At 39.2% G+C, this 19729-nt stretch overlaps 1 protein-coding gene across 1 annotated transcript in view; it reads right to left on the bottom strand.

Moving 5' to 3' along the window:
* Positions 1-19729, bottom strand: part of LOC138172274 (A disintegrin and metalloproteinase with thrombospondin motifs 12-like) — a 598980-nt gene that overhangs the window by 66663 nt on the left and 512588 nt on the right. The window contains exons 17-18 of the mRNA XM_069101962.1: positions 11677-12861; positions 8991-9162 (exon numbers count right to left, since the gene is read on the bottom strand). Of these exons, the coding sequence (XP_068958063.1) occupies positions 8991-9162; positions 11677-12861 (1357 nt within the window). The remainder of the gene's footprint in view (positions 1-8990; positions 9163-11676; positions 12862-19729) is intronic.

The raw sequence follows: 19729 nt of genomic DNA, 5'->3' as shown, positions 1-19729 counted from the left end.
GAAAGAGAGGGAGAGAGGGATAGAGGAGAGGGAGAGGGAGAGGGGGAAAGAGAGAGGAAGATTGATTGCTCATGGTCCATGGGGGAAAAGAGTGGAGTAGTGGGAGACAGAGGCCTTTCCTTATTCAGCTCATCTTTTCCTATTCCTATTCCTATTCCCCACTAATGCTTCTGCCATTGGGAATAATTTATGAGAAAGTGACGATGAAACAAACTATAAAACTGAACACAAGCAAACAGAGCTTAGTTAGTGCCCCAAGGACATCTCAGTGAAGCAGATACCACTGGAACTCTTGAGTCACAACTGTTGGTCAGGTGAGGCCTACCCAGGACAGGGCTGAGGTTTGATATTTTTCTTCTATTTAGCCAGAGACAGGTTTCCTATGTACAAACCTAGGTCATACTATGGAGAATAGGATAACAGGAGAGGTGTTATCCCCAAGGAACAAACAAAGTTGCTGCTGCAATAGCCGTGATAAACATAGATTTTACTGGTCTCCCATGGGAGGAGGGGAAAGAGGAGCTAGGAAGGGGAAGGAGCTACTTAGAGGACCTCTTAAAGCAGGGAATTTTAAACTTTTTTCACACCATGAACCTCTTTGGTGAATTCTGGTGAAGCTTAAGGACCTCTTCTCAGAATAAGAATCTTTACTAAATGATATAGGGTCCATAAAAAAGGATATTAGGTATTCAATCTTCCTGAGCCCCAAATATCTTTGATACTCATTGAAATGATTAGTTTCACTATTTGACACATTTAACAAATTAGAAATTAATTTGGTTAGCAAGCATATTCATTTAAAATTTAAATATTCCTGGCAAATAAAGGGAAAGATAATTTTTTAGTCATAATTTATTTAACCACATTTCTTTTCTTCTAACATAGAATAGAAGGAATCAGAGACCAAACTGGTCCCAAAACTACCAAAACAAGAATTTCCTTCTATATTATATCTTTCTGCATCATTCTTGACCTATTCAGTCTTTGTTATATGTTTTCCAGAGAGGGGTGAAACTCATACCTCCCTAGGCAGACCATTTTATTTTTAGTTAGTCATAACTGTTAGGAAGCTTTCTTAAATCAAGCAAACATTTGTGCACCTTTGCAACTGGTGCCAATTGTCCTTAGCTCTTCCCTCTAAGGATGAATAAACATGATTTTGGTCCCTCTTCAGTGGTGACAACACTTCAGATCCCTGAAGACGGCTATTATGTTTAAGTCTGCTCTTCTCTAGGCTAAACAGCCCCAGTTCCTTATATTGATCCTTAAAAGGCACGAACTCAAGGTCCCTCACCATTCTAATTTATCCATCTGTCAACAAGCAAGGGAAGCTAGGTGGTGTCATGGATAGAACACCAGACCTGGAGTCAGAAAGACCCAAGTTCAAATCTGGCCTCAGACATTTAGTAGCTATGTGATGCCGGGCAAGTTATTTAACCCTGTTTGCCTCAGTATCCTCATCTGTAAAATAAACTGGACAAGGATAAAGCAAACTACTCCAGTATCTTTGCCAAGAAAACCCCAAATGGGGTGATGAAGAGTGGGACAGGATTGAAATGACTAAACAGTAACAACGACAAACAAGACAATTCCTGCCTGGCATTGACACTGTCTCCTTTACCTTTTCCATCTTTTCAATGTGTTTTCTAAAATGTAAGGCCCAGAACTGAACATAACTCTCCAAACATAGCCTGGCCAGAGAAGAGTATAGAGAGCCTATCAAGTGCCTAGCCCCGGACATTGTGCATCTCTGAACATTATCTAAGATTATGTTAGCTTCTTTGGCTCTTGTATTTGATGGTTACTTCATATTAAGGTTACAGTTTGCTAAAAAAAAAACAAAAAAAAATAAAAAACACAACAACAAGAAAATAAAAACATGTCCTTTTCAAACTGTCACCTTGAATACAGATGTTAAGGTGTTATATTTATTCCTATTACATTCCAGATTATTATATTCAGCCAAATTCTCTAATTATTTAAGATCTTGATTCTTCTTTAGTGTTAGCTATTCCCCCCATCTCTGTGTAATCTAAACATTTGAAAATTATGCTATCTATCGTTATTTAAGTCATTTAAAAAATTGAACAGCATAGAACCAAGCATGGATTCCTGGGGCTTTTCAACTCCTAATAGTTGCTATAAGATCATTAACTGCTTTTTGCATACATCCCTTCAACCATTTCTGAACCCACAAAATGATACAACTAACTGGCCCACTTGGGGTGGCTAGGTGCAGTGAATAGAGCACCGGCTCTGGAGTCAGGAGGACCTGAGTTCAAATCCAGCCTCAGACACTTAACACTTACTAGCTGTGTGACCTTGGGCAAGTCACTTAACCCCAATAGTCTCGCCTCCCTCCCTGCAAAAAGCAAAAAAACAAAAACAAAACTGGCCCACATCATTCTGTTTTTTCCACAAGAATATCATGAGAGACTATTATTTGCTAAGATCTAGGATACCCAGCATCATTTAACTGAGTGAATGGAAGTTTTGACTCATAAGGGAGAGAGTAAACAGAGGGAAGAAATTTTGACACATGCATCACTATAAGTAGGAAGGAAAGTCAGGTATTATTGTGAGGACTTTGGGTATACAATAGGCAAGATGAGGGTATTAGGCCTCTAAATGGTGGAAGAGAAGGATCAGGTGATAGAAAAATGTATAAAAAGGGAGATAATAGGGTGCCAAAGACAAATTTCACTTTCTTTCCAATTTTTCTAGGCACTCCATCCTCCTCTTCTTCTAGAGATCAGATAGGAAATTGTCCCTCCCTTGGGAAAATGGATACCAAGATGGAGGAAAAGTCTACATTTCTGTCTATGGTTGTACCTTGTTGAGACCAAGGTGGTAAGGAATCTTTAGACAGTTTCTTGCAACATGAAATTCTTTCCTGATAAGGATCCTGCCCATAAACCAAAGAGCAGATCTTCTTTCCCCAGATCTTCTCTATTCCTTATCTGCTTCCCAGAATGTTAGGAACTTTTTTGTCATTGCTGATTGCCATCTAATTAGGCCTATTCTCTACACCCCCTATCATATTTTCATCATCTCAAGTGGCTGACTTCTGTGAATAATCACGTCAATTACTAAGACTGAGAATGGAGAGAGGCAATGCCATAATAGGAAAATGGAGACATGGTTAAAATAGAGGACTAAGTGATTATAAAACAAAGATTACCCTGGTCTGGGAAACTGAGATTCCCTGTAGCTCTGAAGTCTAAGGGTCTATGATAAGCAGGAGAATCCGTTTAGGAGTGGAGAGCATCCCAGTAAGGTCAGTCCCAGATTGGGAGGCAGGGTACAAGCAGTATTGGCAAGCTCCCTGTTTATCTGACTCAACCCACTTCCCAGAAGCTTCAGACTTTTATTGCAACTGTTTTCATTTCTGGCCCCATCCTATATTTATGCACAGGAGTGGTCATACCACATTAGATCCAGATACATCTTTTATTTCCTGACTCTGATAAGGTCATGGGATCAGATACCACCCAAACTTATCAAGAACAATGGGTCTTGGAAAAAGGGAGCAATATTAGACCCTGCAACTTTGTTAGAGTAAACAACTTTCCACTACTAATTGAGGTTGTTCTTAATTCTGACTGACCCCTTTAAAATGAGCAGCATCTCAAATAATGTCATCTCCATCCTTAAAAAACCCTCAATTAATCCTACAATCACTGCTAACTATAGTCCCATATCTTTTCTCCTCTTATGAGAAAAAAAGACTATTTGAGAAAACCATCATTGCCTCCTTCTAAACATCTACTTCAACCTCTATAATCTGGCTTCTGGTCTCATTATTCAACTAAAACTACTCTCCCCAATGTTACCAGTGATCTCTTAGTTGCCAGATCTAATGACTTTTTTTCAGTCCTCCCTCTTTTCAACATCTCTACAGCCGTTCAAACTATTAATCACTTTCTCATGTATATTTTCCAAGGTTTTCATGAAAGGTCTTTCTCTCGGTTCCCTTTCTCCTTATCTGACAACACCCTCTTGGTCTCCTTCATTGGTTCTTTATCCATGTCCACAAACCACAAGTATCCCGTCAGGGTATTTACTAAGCTCTTTCCTTTTTCCCCTTTATACTGCCACTTAGTAATATTACCAGCTTCCACAGGCCCACTTATCATTTCTCTGCATTTGATTCCCAGGCCTATATATCTGGACTTTGTCTTTCTCTTAAGTATGACTAACTGCGTTTCAGACATCTATCTCAAACTGGGCACCCTGTAAGCATCTCAAACTCAAGATGTCTAGAATAGAACTTACTATCTTTCCCTCTAAACCCTCAACTCTTCTGAAACTTCCTTATTACTACTGAGGACACTATCACCTTCCCCATTAACCAGGTTCATGGCCCTACTGCCATCTTGGTGCCATCTCTTACTCCATGTATCCAATCAATTGCCATATCTTGTCCTTTCTAACTTCAGAACAAAATATCCTTTTCTCTCAACTCACAGTTATTACCTTAGTTGACTCTATAATCTCATTTCATAGACTATTGTAATAATCTTTTTTTGCCTTTTTTTTTTTTGGAGGGGGGAAGGCAGGGCAATTGGGGTTAAGTGACTTGCCCAGGGTCACATGGCTAGTAAGTGTTAAGTGTCTGAGGCTGGATTTGTACTCAGGACCACCTGACTCCACAGCCAGTGGTGTATTCACTGTCTATTATAATAATCTTCTAATAGGTTTCCCCAACATGAGACTCCAATCTATCCTGTACTCATCTGCCAAAGTATTTTTTTTTCTAAAGTGCATGCCCTCTACTCAATAAAACCCAGTAGCAACTACTGGGGACAGACCCAAGATGGTAGGGGAAGCACTCTGACTGAGCTCTCCCAACATTCCCCTCCAAGCGACTTTAAAATAAACCCCAAATAAAATTTTTGAGTGGCAAAGAAAAAAAAGTGAGACATTTTTCAGCCCAAGATAATCTAGGAGGTCAGAAGGAGAAGCCTGTGATACAAGGATGGGGGCTAGACTAGAACCCACATGCCAGTCACACCACCTATGGTCTTTGAAGGCAGTAGAAGCAACTTTGGGAAGCTCCCAAGCCATAGATGGCAAGGGGATCTGGGAAATAGTCAGAAAGAGATTGTCGGAGACCCTGTGCTAGCACCAGGGGCAAGACCAGACACTCACTGCCAGGTTGCAGTTCCAGGGAAGAGAGAAGAGCTTTTGGTTGCAAGGGAACAGGGACCCTGAGAAGCATAATTGCTTCTTGTAACAAAGGAAACAAGGGGCCCTAAGAAGTAGTGGTGGTTTTGGTAGCAAGTGAATTCTACCAAACGTTCAAGGAACAATTAATCCTAATTCTATATAAACTATTTGGGAAAAATAGGTAAAGAAGGAGTTCTACCAAATACCTTTATGACATAAATATGGTTTTGATACCTAAATCAGGGAAAGCAAAAACAAAAATAAATTAAACTATAGGTCAACTTCTCTAATGAATATTGATGCGAATTTTGAAATAAACTAATATCAAGAAGATTACAGGGGCAGCCAGGTAGCACAGCAAGTAACAGCACCAGCTCCAGTGTCGGGATGACCTGGGGATCGAATCCTGGGCTCAGACACTTAGCCTCCACCCAGAAACACCTGGCTGTGTAACCTCGAGCAAGTTTCTTAACCCCAGTTGCTTAGGGGAGGCCAGGTGGCTCAGTGAATAAGAGCACCGGCTCCAGTGTCGGGATGACCTGGGGATCAAATGTGGGCTGATACTCAGCACCACACCCAGAAATAACTGGCCATGTAACCTTGAGCAAGTTACTTAACCCTGATGGTTTAAAAAAAAAGAAGATTACAACAATATATAACAAAGATCATACACTATAAATAGGTGGGATTCATACCAGGAATGCAGTGCTTAGTTCACATTAGGAAAACTACTAGCATAACTGACCATATTGATAACAAAACCAATAAAAACCATATCATTCTCTCAAAATATACAAAAAAGAACTTTTGGCAAAAGACAACACCCATTTCTATTAAAAAATATTAGGGGAAGCTAAGTATTGCAGTGGTGAAAAGGACATGAGCTCAAATCCAGCCTCAGACACTTACTAGCTATGCAACCCTGGGCAAGTCACTTAACCCTAATTGCTTCAAAAAATGCTGGAAATTATAGGAATCAATGGAACCTTTCTTAAAATAATAAATAATATTTATCTAAAACCAAGAGCAAACATTTTCTGTAATGATGATAAACTCAAAATCTCAATAAGATCAGGGCCTGAAACAAGGATATCCCTTATCACCACTATTATTCAATATTGTATTAGAAATGCTAGGTGTGTCAATGAAGCAAATAAAAGAAATTGAAGGAATTAAAATAGGCAATGAGGAAACAAAACTCTTCCTCTTTGCAGATGATATAGTATATTTAGATAACACTAGAGAATCAACTAAAACTCCAGTTGAAACAATTACATTAGCAGAATTGCAAGATATAAAATAAAGCTACATAAGCAATCAGCATTTCTATATATTACAACAAAGTTCAGCAGACAGAAATAGAAAGATAAATTCCATTTAAAGTAGCTGTAGACAATACAAAATACTTGTATGTTTACCTGAGAAGACAAACCCAGAGACTATATGAACACAATTACAAAATACTTTTCATACAAATAAAGACAGATGGAAACAACTGGAGAAATATTAATTGCTCATGGATAGGCTGAACCAATATAAAAAAATCACAATTTTACCTAAATTAATTTACTTATTTAATTCCATACCAATCGAATTACCGAAGAATTATTTTATATTGCTAGAAAAAATAATAACAAAATTCATCTGGAAGAACTACTTCCAGATCAAGACTATCAAGGGAATCAATGAAAAGAAATGTAAAAGTAGGTAACCTAGTAGTACCAGATTTCAAACTATATTATAAAGATGTAATCATCAAAATAATCTGGTACTGGCTAAGAAATAGAGTGGTGGGTCAGTGTAATAGATTAGATACACAACACACATTAGTAAATGACCATAATAATCTTTGTTGTTGTTTGGTGACTTTTCAGTCATGTCCAAGTCTTCATGACTCCATTGGGAGTTTTCTCGGCAAAGATACTGGAGTGGATTGCCATTTCCTTCTGAAGCCTATTTTATAGATGAGGAAATTGAGGCAGAAAGGGTTAAGTGACTCACTCAGGGTGACACAACTAGTAAGTGTCTGAGGTCAGATTTGAACTTGGGAAGAGGAGTCTTCCTGACTCTAAACCCAGCACTCTATCCACTGAGCCAGTGTTTGAGAAACCCAGAGATTCAAATTTTGGGGGCAAAAATTTACTATTTGGCAAAAATTGCTGGGAAAATTGGAAAGCAATTTGATAGAAACTAAGCATAAACCAATAACTCATACTCTATACTAAAATAAGAGTAAATGAGTAAATGATCTAGCATATGGAGTGACATAAGAAAACTTGGGGAGTACAGGTAAATATACCTGTCAGATCTATGGAGAAGGAGAGAGTTTTTAAACTAAACAAGAGATAGAGGGCATTACAGGAAGTAAAATGAATAATTTGATTACATGAAATTAAAAAGATTCTGCACAAACAAAACCAATGCAGCCAAAATTAGAAGGAAAGCAGGAAACGGGGGGGGGGAGGAGATTTTACAGCAAAAGTTTCTCTCATAGAGGCCTAATTTTTCAAATAAATAGAGAACTGAGACAAATTTATGAAAATAAGAGTTATACCCCAATTGATAGCTGGTCAAAGGATATGAAGATAGTTTTCAGAAGAAGAAATCAAAGCTATAAATAGTTACATAAAAATGCTCTAAATAATAGAGAAAACAACTCTAAGGTACCACCTCACACTTATCAGATTGGCTAACATGACAGAAAAAAGAAAATCATAAATGCTGAATGGGCTGTGAGAAGATAGGGATACTAATGCACTGCTGGTAGAGTTAGGTCCTGCAATTCTGAGGAACAGACTGGAACTATGCCCAAAGCATATAAAACTGTGCATACCCCATGACTCAGCAATAACATCACTAGGTCTGTATCTCAAAGAGATCAAAGAAGAAGACCTATATGTATAAAAGCATTTATAGCAGCTCTTTTTGTGGTAGCAAAGAATTGGAAACTCAGGGAATACTTCTCAATTAAGAAATGACTAAACAAGTTATGATGTAAGATTGTAATGGAATTCTATTGTGTTATGAGATATGATGTGGGGTGGTTTCAGAAAAATTTGGGAAGACTTACATGAACTGATGTAAAGTGAAGCAAAAACATTGTGCACAGTAACAGCAATATTGTAAGGTTTATCAACTGTGAAAGATCTAGGTACTCTCATCAAGGCAATGATCCTAGACAATTCCGAGAACTCTAAGTACAGACTGAAGCATGTTTTTTTCATTTTCTTTATGTTTCTTGCTTTTTAATATTTTTTAACAACATGGAAATATGTTTTGCATGACTTACATGTATAAATTATTGTATTGCTTGCTTTCTCAATGGGTGGGGGAGGAAAAGAATTTAAAACTCAAAATTTTAAGAAATGAATGTTAAAATAAATAAAAACAGGAAAATAAAAATAAAGCCTGATGGCTCCCTATTATTTCCAGGATCAAATATAAAGTTCTCTGTCATTTAAAACCCTTCAGAGCCTAGTCCCTTCCTCTCTTCCCAGGCATTTTATACTTCCTTCCACATGCTCTATAATCCAACTGTATGAGCCTACCTGTTGTTCCTTGAAAATAAAACTTCATTTCTTGTTTGTAGCCTTTGCACTGGTTGTCCCTCATACTTGAAATGCTATGCCCTCTCATACCCACCTTTTAGTTGGCCTGGCTTTCTTTAAGACTCAGTTAAATCCCAGATTGTGCAAGAAGCCTTTCCCAATGCCCTAGGGGCTAACTCCTTTCCCTTTCACCTTCATTTACTTAGTGTGAGTGTGTGTGTGTGTGTGTATTATGCTTTCTTGTGAATCTTTAGGGTATCATTTCTCAAGCACAAAGCTGAACTTTGATTACCTTGCTCCAGGCACCCACTTTCCAGCCTGCACAGGGGCGCAGGTGACATCTCTTGGCAGGGTCTGGCCTCTGAATGGACTCACAGTCAGAGTCAATCTGAGTGCTACATTCCACGTGTCTCCAAAGAGCGCCCAGGCCACAGGTGGTTGAACACTGAGGGAGAGTAAAAGAAAGGGTTGATGGAGTAAGGTACATAATGACAACAACAATGTCAGCAGAAGCAACTTTGAAACTTCTGGATTCAGGTGAATGGCAGTGACTAATCTTGCCCCAAGGAACAGAGGATGAAGCACTAACCTCTCCTCCCCACAGAGGGAAAGAGCTGGCTATGGAGTGGAATGGTGCACAGGCTATTTATTACATAAAGTAGCTTTCTTCGATGGTTTGGCTTGACTGCTTTGCAGTGTTAAAAGGGAGGGAAGGTTATCAAGGACTAATTGTTGTATAATAAAATCAGTCAATACCTAAAAAAAATTAATCCAGGCTATTCACTGGAAGGTCAACTACTGAAACTGAAGCTTAAATACTTTGGTCACATAATGAAAAGATGGGACTTATTGGAAAAGACCCTGATATTGGGAAAGATTGAAGGGGATGGCAAAGGATGAGATGGATAGTCTCTTAAAACCCCATATCCTTTACAGAAACTTCTTTAATCACACTTCCCACATCCTCAATTTGTGAAGTTGATTTTTTGAACCCAAACTATAGGACTTTACACTTAGTGCTACTAAATTTCCACTTACTTAGTTTAACTCCTCTGCAATTCTGGCATACTGAAATCTTTTGAGATCCAAACTCTATTATTCAGCATGTTAGCTTTCTCTACAAGATAATGAAATTTGACAGCCCTGTCATCTATGTTTCATTGATAAAAATGTGGAATCACAGGGTCCAAGACAAATTCCTGAGGTTTTCATTGTTGCTTCAGTTTTATCACTTGAAAAATGAGGGACAAAGTTAGACAAGATCATCTCTAAGTTTACGTCCTTTTTTGAAATGATATGATTCTATTGTGTTTCTACAATCACTCTGCATTTTAGTGATTCATCCACTCACTCAGTAGGACATTTATTATCTCCTATGTATAAAACACTTGTCATATTACTGGTAGGCTCTGTCTTGCATACTCCATGGCCCAAGTCATGAGGCAATCTCTTCCTGGAGTATACCTAGTAGGAACTCAGAAACTCATAATCTAGATATGTTCTATAAGGCAGAAGTTGATCTTGCAACTCTCGGTTATAGCTTCCTGATTTGTCTTTTGCATGGTAGGCAGAAGGGGCTAAGACCCTCTACCCTCCTCTACCCTCATCTCCTCCCCTCAGTCTCTTTCACGAAAGTAGAAATGCACAACACGGGCTCTCAAACATTCCCTAGTGCACATCAACTACTGTTCTGTCTCTCCAAGCACTTGATGAACTATTGTCCCCAATGTTAGCTTTCAGTCCATGCTCCTTTGATAAATATACTTAAGTCAGCTTCTAACCACTCACTGACTGAACACTAGCAATGAAATTATGTACTGAAAATGGAACAGAGTGAAAAGAATACTGGGTCTGGAGTAAAATCACCTACATTAAAATCCTGACTCTGATACTTACTCCCTTGGGAACATCACTTAATAATCCCCATGGGACTGTCAGTTTCCTCATCTGTAAAATGAGAGGGTTAGACAAGGTTGCCTCTGAGGTTCCTTTGACCTCTAGATTCATGATCCTAAGGGACAAGTGAAATTGAAGTGCACTTGTATTCCATTGAAGATCCCTGAAAAGTCTGCCTCTCCTTCTGGCTCTTCAGCAGCCTAGGTCCTAATTCCACTGTGCTCAGCACTAGGGAAGATTCAAGTTAATTAAAACATCATCTCCCTCAGGGGATATGCAATCTCATCGATGGTTACAGAATATACCTATACACCTCCCTCCTCCCCACCACACACACAAACACACACACACACACACCTATTTTACAACTAACCAACTGACTTACAGATTCCTTCTGTAACTGACTCAGAAGTCATGGGATTCCTAGAAAGGGTCCTGTCATCGGTTTTTCCATCTCAATTGTGCTTAACTGATCAGTTTTAACCATATCTGCACATAATTATAAAGTAAATTGGCCATTCTAAGACACATAGATTGTTAAAAGGGAATCTGGAGGTCAACTCCTTCATTTTATAGTAATAGGAAACTGATGCCCAGAAAGATAAAGTGGGGGGTGTCTCTTCATATCTAAGGAGCCCCTGACAAGAAGGAACCTTCTTGTGTACTGTGCTCCATCTACCACCCATAACTGGAATTGCAATTTTTGCCCCCATTTCCTATTTTTTTTCCAGATTGGATCGCATTTGGTAATTAAATGAGCACTAAGAATGTTATATTTCTAGTTGTTTTCTATAAATCATCAGACTCATTTGAAGGGTATAGTGCAAAGTACTGGCTCCAAAAGCAGAGAGACTAAATTCAAAGCCAATCTCTGGTGCTTACTGTGTGACTGTAACTACTCTGTGTGAGAAGGAGTCTGTGTGACTATCTTGGGCACTTAACTTCCCTGGACTTCAGTTTCTTCATTTATAAAATGAAGAAGTTGTACTCAATGGACCTGAAGGTCCCTTCCAGTTATAGTTCTATACTTCTGTTAGCCAGTAATCCAGATGGAACTTCTTACCTCACTCCAGTTGCCCACAATCCAGTAGGCGGTGCTTTGTGTTGGATTGGGCAATTGAAGGTGCTTATAATTGGTGGCATTCAGCAAAAACCCCTCAGCGATCATATTCTTTGCATCCTCCGCTGTCAGATCGGATTCAAAGCCTTGTGATGGAGTCTTGTGGCTCATGGGTTCTATTTCCATGTGGGTTAACAAATTTTCAGGCGCCATTGGTTCAATTTTCCTTCCTGGTGGTAGCTGGAGGAGGGAAGGTTTTTTGGTGACTGTTGCATTGACATCAGATGTGCCATGTTTGAGAGCAGTGGGCTGTTGACTGGGACTGGTCCTTGTGGAAGACAATAGCAGATCTGCTGTTGTGCTGAATGAATACCCTGTGTCAGGATCACTGAGGTATGGTGCTGGTTGGAGCTGGGGTGGCATACTTATGGCATTTATAAGTAGGGAATGTTCTGTGAAGCTTTTACTCTTGGTCCATGTTACAGGACCATCTGTAGTTTTGTCTACATGCTGCTCACTGTCTTCTCCTGAGCCACTGTGGACTTCTGTGTCTGGTCCCTCAGTCAAGTGGTCAAAAATGGGAGTCACTTGCAAAGTCACTGGGCTTGTGGTGAATGGCAACACAGGAGTGACGTCTGTTTTGACCACAAAGTCCACCTCAGAGGTGGATGTAATTTCTGAATGGGAACTGTTCCCATTGCTAGTTGCAATTCTGCTGTTTGTCTGGGTTCTCATAGATCCAGGAGTAGGATTTGGTTGTGAGGTGCTTTCAGTGAGAACAGTGGAAACATGAGGGTCTGGCTTAGAGGGGATTGAATTATTTTGTAATTTTCCTCCTTCTGGGTCTTGATTTTTGGAAGACATGGTAGGACTTGTGCTAATAGTTGTCAAAGTGCTCAGACTCACAGATTCAGGAATCATGGGTGTAGTCAGAACTCTGGGACTAGGTGTAGGGGGAGGGATGGGTTTTGAGGGAGTTGACTTAGGTTTGGGTAGAGGTCTCCTATTGGAAATGGGTCCTCTCTTGGGTTTCAGAGAAGGGATCAGTAGTCGCCGGCCAGAAGGACACTGTTGCAGACCACACAGGGCTCGACTATTGGGCTTCTTTGTGAAGTCACATGGCTCATCATTGTTCTTGGCACAAGTGACATTTCGAGTCCTCACTCCTCCACCACAGGAAACAGAACACTGAAAAAAAGAAAGTCAATAGTTATTCTGGGTAAGAAAAGAAACCTTATTCTCATGCCTAGGACCTCAAAGAAATCATTGAAAGCCCAATGGAAACTGGGCAGCGTGCTTAAAAGAAACTGTAACTAGAGCTGTCCAATAACAGAATAGGCTGCCTATTAAAGGAGAGCTCGCCCTATTCCTGGAAGTGTCTAAACAGCCCCTAACCAAACACATATCAGAAAAGGACAAAGAGACATGTATAAGACAAGGGAATCCCAACATTAGGGTGGGTGAGAGGAAGAAAACTGGACTGAATAGATGACTTCTAAGGTCCCTTCCAATTCTGGGTAGCTATGATACTATGATTTTGTGACCTGATTCTGAATTCCATTTCAACAAGTATGTATACTGAGTGACCCAAATATGCCCATTACTGTACTAGTTCTGCTTGTTCTTTTCATTGAATTGGCCAGTAATCTGATTGAATTGTCTACTTTGATTGGTGTCATGAAGACATAACCAAGGGTTTAGTGAGTAGAGATGTGATCAGAGTAGCAAGTGTGGGAGCATCCAATATTGTTTTTATGGACTGCAGAGAACTTTCACGGCCTGACAAATGTTAAAAATAAATGTATTTAGCAAGCTCCTTTATGCCTCAATTTTCCAGTGACATGGGGAGATCATATTTATCCCCCATGATAAATGTGAAGGATAATGTAGTCTCAAGGGCCTTGAGAACCTGTGCAGAAATAATGGCTCCATTATGTTGAGTGGGGAAATGATCAAAGCTGGAGGAAAAGCTGTAGGAAAGATGAAGAATCACTTTTCAGAGGAAAGAATCAACAGCATTTGGCGATATAAGACAAATCAAACTAAACTGAAGAGATTTGATTTAATGTGGTATTTTTGCTCTGAGTTCTAACAGTGGTGGTCCTGAGTTAACAAATCTAGCATGATGATATCAATCCCACATCATGGTATAAGAATCCTCTGAAATCACAGCTGCATGCCCACAGACCTGGGAGGGACAGTGAGAAGTTACCTCAATTGTCCTGCCTTGCACAGTGCCCAGTACATACTGAATGCTTAATAATTTCTTGATTAATGGATGGGTCTCTCTTTGCTTTTGTGGAGGACTGCAACTAAGTCATTCAAAAAATATAGTACCTACTTTGTGCTGGAAACAAACACCCAACAACCCTTTTAAAAAAGAAATTCTATTGTTTCTCTTGATAATACCCATGAAGGTAATACTTGATAATACCTATAAAGGTAAAGTTTTTCCATTGTCCTACAGGGAGAGCTAAGCTCTTCATATTGCAATTTAAACAAACCCTGGTCTTCAAAAACACCAAAAAGAGCCATGTCCCATGGAGAGAGTATTCTTTCATATACTTGAAGGGCATTTACTAAAAAGAGTAGAAATAACCTTAAACAAATCATGCCAAGGTCCTTAGGTTATGAGACTGCTTTGCATAGTATTGAGGTGTGCTAGGCCACTTTTTTCCATGGATATGGTTAAAGTTTTACCCTACAGGCATCAGGGGATTAGTTGAAGCACATGCAAGAACAAGTTCAGGAAGGGGCTTAAATGAATCAACAATAGACATTCACAACATTTGTACTGGCCGTCACAGGCTCCAGACTTTCAGATGTTCGGAAACATCATACAGTCCCTTTTCAAAAGTGTCATCATTGATGTCTCCTTTCTCTGAATTCTGGTTTCTTTTTAGGCTGTCCCACACAATTTGCTACATGAATATATATTTGAAGACTACTTCTCTTAGATTCTTAGAGTAGATAAGGACCTAAGACATTATTTAGTCTAACTCTTAACCTTTCATTTTTCTTGAGACATTTGAGACCCCTTGAAGTGTATACACCAAATATTTTTATTCCTGTTTTGCAAGTGAGGAAAATGAGTCTCAGAATGAATAATGAAATGTTAGACTGAACATGTTAGTAGCAGAACCAAGACTAGATTTACTTTCTATCATCCACAGTGCCTAGTTTTAGTGCTACACAAACAATACACTTCTAATAGGCAGTTAGGTGGTAAACAGGATAAAATGTTGAACTTGGAGTCAAGAAGGTCTGAGTTTGAATCTCGCTTCAGACACTTACTAGCTCTGTGACCCTAAGAAAGCCATTTAACCTCTCTCAGCCTCAGTTTCCTCATCTATAAAATGGGAACAATAATAACAACCACCACATAGGGTTTTGTGAGAATCAAATGAGATAACATATGTAAGATATTTTGTAAACTTTTAAAGCACTGCATAAAAGTTAGTAATTATGATTATTAAATATGCTTTGAGCTAACTTACTGACTTGGCATAGCTGTTAATACATGTTACTTGACTGAGGTCAGAACTTCTCTCCAGTTTTACCCTTCCAGTTTACTTTTACTCCTATGTTTGATGATGAGTATCCCAGATTGTGGCCAAAGTTCACCCCGGTAGAATTCTTCTTCTGCCTCCTTTGAGTCCATGTTCTTTTCTTTTTTTTCAATCTTTTCTACCTCCCTCTCTGCTCTCTACTTGATCTCAACCTTGAAACTCCATGATTTTAGAAGAATCCAAACCTAAAGATGACCCTAAAGAGTAACCAACATACATACTCATTTCCTAGTCTAAAAACTAAAACCAACAACAAAAACCTTTTCTTGACCCCATTTTGCCTTCAAGAGATCAACCTCTCTCTCCTACCTTCTTCTATCAAGAAAGAGGCACAGTTGATAGAGTGATAGGTCTGAAGTGCAGAAGACCTAAGTTCTAATCCAATGTCAGAAACTGACTAGCTGTATAGCCTTGGGCAAGTCACTTAATCTCTTTTTGCCTCAGTTTCCTCACTACAAAATGGGGATAATAAAATCACATACATCCCAGGGTTGTTGTGAGGAGCAAATGATTGTAAACGCTATTTTCTCTTTACTCATTCACTTTAGCATCTGGCAAATATTGGTACAATGGCCACCATCAATGGTAGTTGCTCTTAAAAGTCACTGATGGGGGCGGCCAGGTAGCACAGCAAGTAAGAGCACCGGCTTCAGTGTTAGAACGACCTGGAGATCGAATCCCAGCACTTAGCACCCACCCAGAAACACCTGGCCGTGTAACCTTGAGCAAGTTACTTAACCCCAATTGCTTAGGGGCGGCCAGGTGGCTCAGTGAGTAAGAGCACCGGCTCCAGTGTTGGGACGACCTGGAGATCGAATCCCGGTCTCAGACACTCAGCACCACACCCAGAAATAACTGGCTGTGTAACCTTGAGCAAGTTACTTAACCCTGATTGCTTAAAAAAAAAAAAAAAGTCACTGATGATCTTCTTAATATAAATCCAATGGCTTTTTAAACAATTCTCTTGGACTTCTCTATAACATTAGACACTCTTGACTTTCCACTCATTCTTTGATACTTTTTCCTTTTTATTTTTTTTTACTTCTATAACTATCTGGTTCTCCTATTTCTCTGATATATGCAAATGTTTCCAAATTTATATATCTAGTCTAGTCTGATCTCTCTTCAGAGTTCCAACCCTGTATTCCCAATGTTTTTCTGGGAATCTTCATTTGGATGTACTGTTACTACCTCAAACTCATTCTATCCCAAACCATCACTTACCTCTCTTCTGCTCTATAACATGTTCTTTCTATTAATTTGCTATTTCTGTTAATGACAGTTTCAAATTTGTGTAATGAGGAGAGTGCTCGTTCCCTTAGTTACAAAAATTTGACATTGTGTGGTCATTTTGAATTCTCTATTTTCTCATTCCCAACACTGAATCATCTGCCAAATCCTATAACGTCTATTTCTACTTTCACATGTGTTCCCGATATTTCCATTTTCATACTGTTAATCACATGTTCATCTTGCGGGCAACACCATGTCCTAAACTGAATCAATTACTCACTTTGAAACCAGTTCTTCTTCCTGACTGTCCTATTTCTTTACCATAGTTCTCATAACACAAATACTACCTCCTCTATAAAGCCTTGCCTAATCATTGCCAACCAGACAGAGCCTCCAGAAGGCAGGATGTTGCAGAAGAAAGAATGAATGCCAGATCTGGAGTCAGGGCAACTTGGTTCAAACTCAGCTGTTCCCAGCTATGCAAGTTTGTGCTAGTCACTTAACTACCCTCACCTATAAAATAAGGGTGTTGGATTAGATAGACTCTAAGGTTCCTTTCGGGTCAAATTCTATGATCCTGGAAATGACCCTTTTCTGTTATCCCATGTCATTTCATTGTATCTCATGGCATTCTTTACATTCTGAATTGTCCTAGTTTTGTGTACTTTATTATTCATCTAGGCCAGTTCTTAACTGCCCTAAGTCATATACAGCCAGGAAGTATTAAGTGTCTGGGGACCTGATTTGAACTCAGGTCCTTCTGACTCCAGGGCTGGTGCTCTATTCACTGCACCACCTAGCTGCCCACGTTCTTAATTCTTTTGTGCCATGGACTTCATCGGTAGTCTGATGAAGTCTATGAACCCTTTCTCAGAATAATGCTTTTAAATGCATAAAACAAGCAAACAGTATTACAGAGAAAACCATAGAACTATTGAAATAGTTATCAGAGTATTAAAAAACCAAAAAGCAGGACCTCAAGTTAAGAAACCTTGGTTTAGACCCTTAGCTTTTTGAGAGTAGGGGCTCTGTTGTGTCTTGCTCAGTTTTGACTAAGGAGCTAGTTCAGTGCCTTGCAGGGAGCTGGCAATAAAGGAATGAAATGTGAATTGAATTGAATGGAAAGCTTGTTGTCACCATGGTGGAAATGACAAGAAAATGAAGTCTCTCGACCCATGCATCTATATATTTTTATTTGGGCTTAGTTTCTCCCATTTTCTTACTTTATATCTTTCAACCACCTTCTCTGGGGAAAAAATGATTAGTGAGGTAGTTTCCCTCATTCATTTTGTTTCAATCTTTTATAAAGTCACATGTGGGAACCTCAGGATTCCTAACAATCAGTCGAATTTACAATGAAGGAAAGGTTTCTGGGAAAAGGAGTCTTAATCTGCAGTTGAGATAGTTTTTATTAATTGATTATTTTTTCTGCTTGGATACCTATGAAATTAAGAATAATTATTGGGGTGGCTAGGTGGCGCAGTGAGTAAAGAACTGGCCCCAGAGTCAGGAGGACCCGAGTTCGGTTCCAGCCTCAGACACTTTACACCCACACATACACACACAAAAAAACTAGCCGTGTAACCTTGGGCAAGTTACTTAACCCCAATTGCCCTCCAAAAGGCAAAAAAACAAAAAAAAAGAATAATTATTAAATGCATAAAGTTTCCAGCCCATAGAATGTTACTTAGTGTTTTTTGGAAAAATCCACTGTTGACTTTGTAGGACCTACCCACAACCTCCTCTTCCTCTGTCATTCTGGGTCCACTACACTTTTTCTCCCTCAGACTAAAGTTTCTAAAGCAAAACAAAACAAAACACACACATTTAGGATACGCTATGACTGTTATTATCGGAAATAACAAAAATAATGACAGAAGATAGCATTTATATAACGCTCTAAGGTTTCTGATGTGATTGACACAGATTACCTCATTTGATTCTTATACCAGCACTCTAAGGTAGATGTTATTGATCTTCATTTTAGAGGCAGTGAAATTAAGGCTCAGAGCATTCATTAAGTGACTGGCCCACACAAGGTGCCTGATGACCTAATTCCTGAAACAAATGAGGTGGAAAAGTACAACAGATAGAGCTGTGCATGGGGAAATTAGGAGATCTGGCATCTTTTTCAGAGGTGAGAGAAAACAGTGGAGGTCAGACCAGTCATGGTAAATATAGTCATAAGAGCTCACATCATATATCAAGGATAGATTTATGATTTAGAAGGGGAAGTCGGCATATATACAAGTAACTATAGTATAAAATAGGAACCACAATTAAAAAGAATTAAGTCACAGAAACAAATGGAGGAAAGAGTAGACAGAAGAAAGAGAGGTGGTCAGCAATGACAACTGCTCTAGACCATGAGATGGAGGACAGATTAAAGGTCATTGACTTTGGGGATGTGCATTGACTTTGGGGGTGTGAACAGTGACTCTGGAGATAGTTGTTACAGTTGAGTAGCTAGAATAAGAGAATCCAAGGAGTGGGTGAAGTTTTGGTGAGGAAAGAGAAGGAACAAATTTAATCTTCTTAGAAGTTTGGCATGGAAGGTGAGGAGAGATATGACAGTATGCATATTAGCTAGATATAACAGGAGCAAGGAAAAAAATTCTAGGGTAGGAGAGACCTCAACATGCTTATAGGCATAAAGGTAGGAGACAGTAGAAACAAACAATGCAAAAAGAGAAAGATGATAGATATCAAAGGGAAAATGGGAAGTGTTAGCCTCAGCCAAGAGAAATGTTACTCCATTCTTTGAAACCTGTGGAAAGGAGCAGAGAATGGATAGAGACAGACAGCTTCTGAGGTATGGAGAGTTTTGATATTTTCATCAGCTTGTAAAAGAAGGGGTGGGAGTAGTGTTGAGAATTTGAGGACAGAGGAGACAGTTGGGGATAAGTATTGGGTGAATACAGCAGAAAGTCAATAAGAAATGGATAGAAGGATGCCATGCATTAGTAAGTTGATTAGTAAACATAATTTTGTAGTTTACTAGTTAATACAAAGTAGCAGAAAAATTGCAAAAAGAAGGACCCAAGGATGGAGGGGGAGTTTATTTATATCAGAACAGGGTTCCAACAAGACACAGTAAAAGTGATGAATGTGGTTAGAAAAATCAGTGGAGAGAGGAGAAAACATGAAAGTATAATTGTGGGGGTAGTAGGTCGAAAAAGGTCTCTGCTTCTGATAATAATTATGAATTATGGATAGCAGGTCCTAGAGGAGAAGGAGGTTAGGGTATATGTTCA

Source organism: Petaurus breviceps, unplaced genomic scaffold (genome assembly GCF_028583685.1).
Source record: "Petaurus breviceps papuanus isolate PSGF00001 unplaced genomic scaffold, PetGlider_PUasm1.0 128, whole genome shotgun sequence".
NCBI lineage: Eukaryota > Metazoa > Chordata > Mammalia > Diprotodontia > Petauridae > Petaurus > Petaurus breviceps.
Note: the sequence above shows the minus strand (reverse complement) of the source record. Positions and strands in the feature narration are given on the sequence as shown.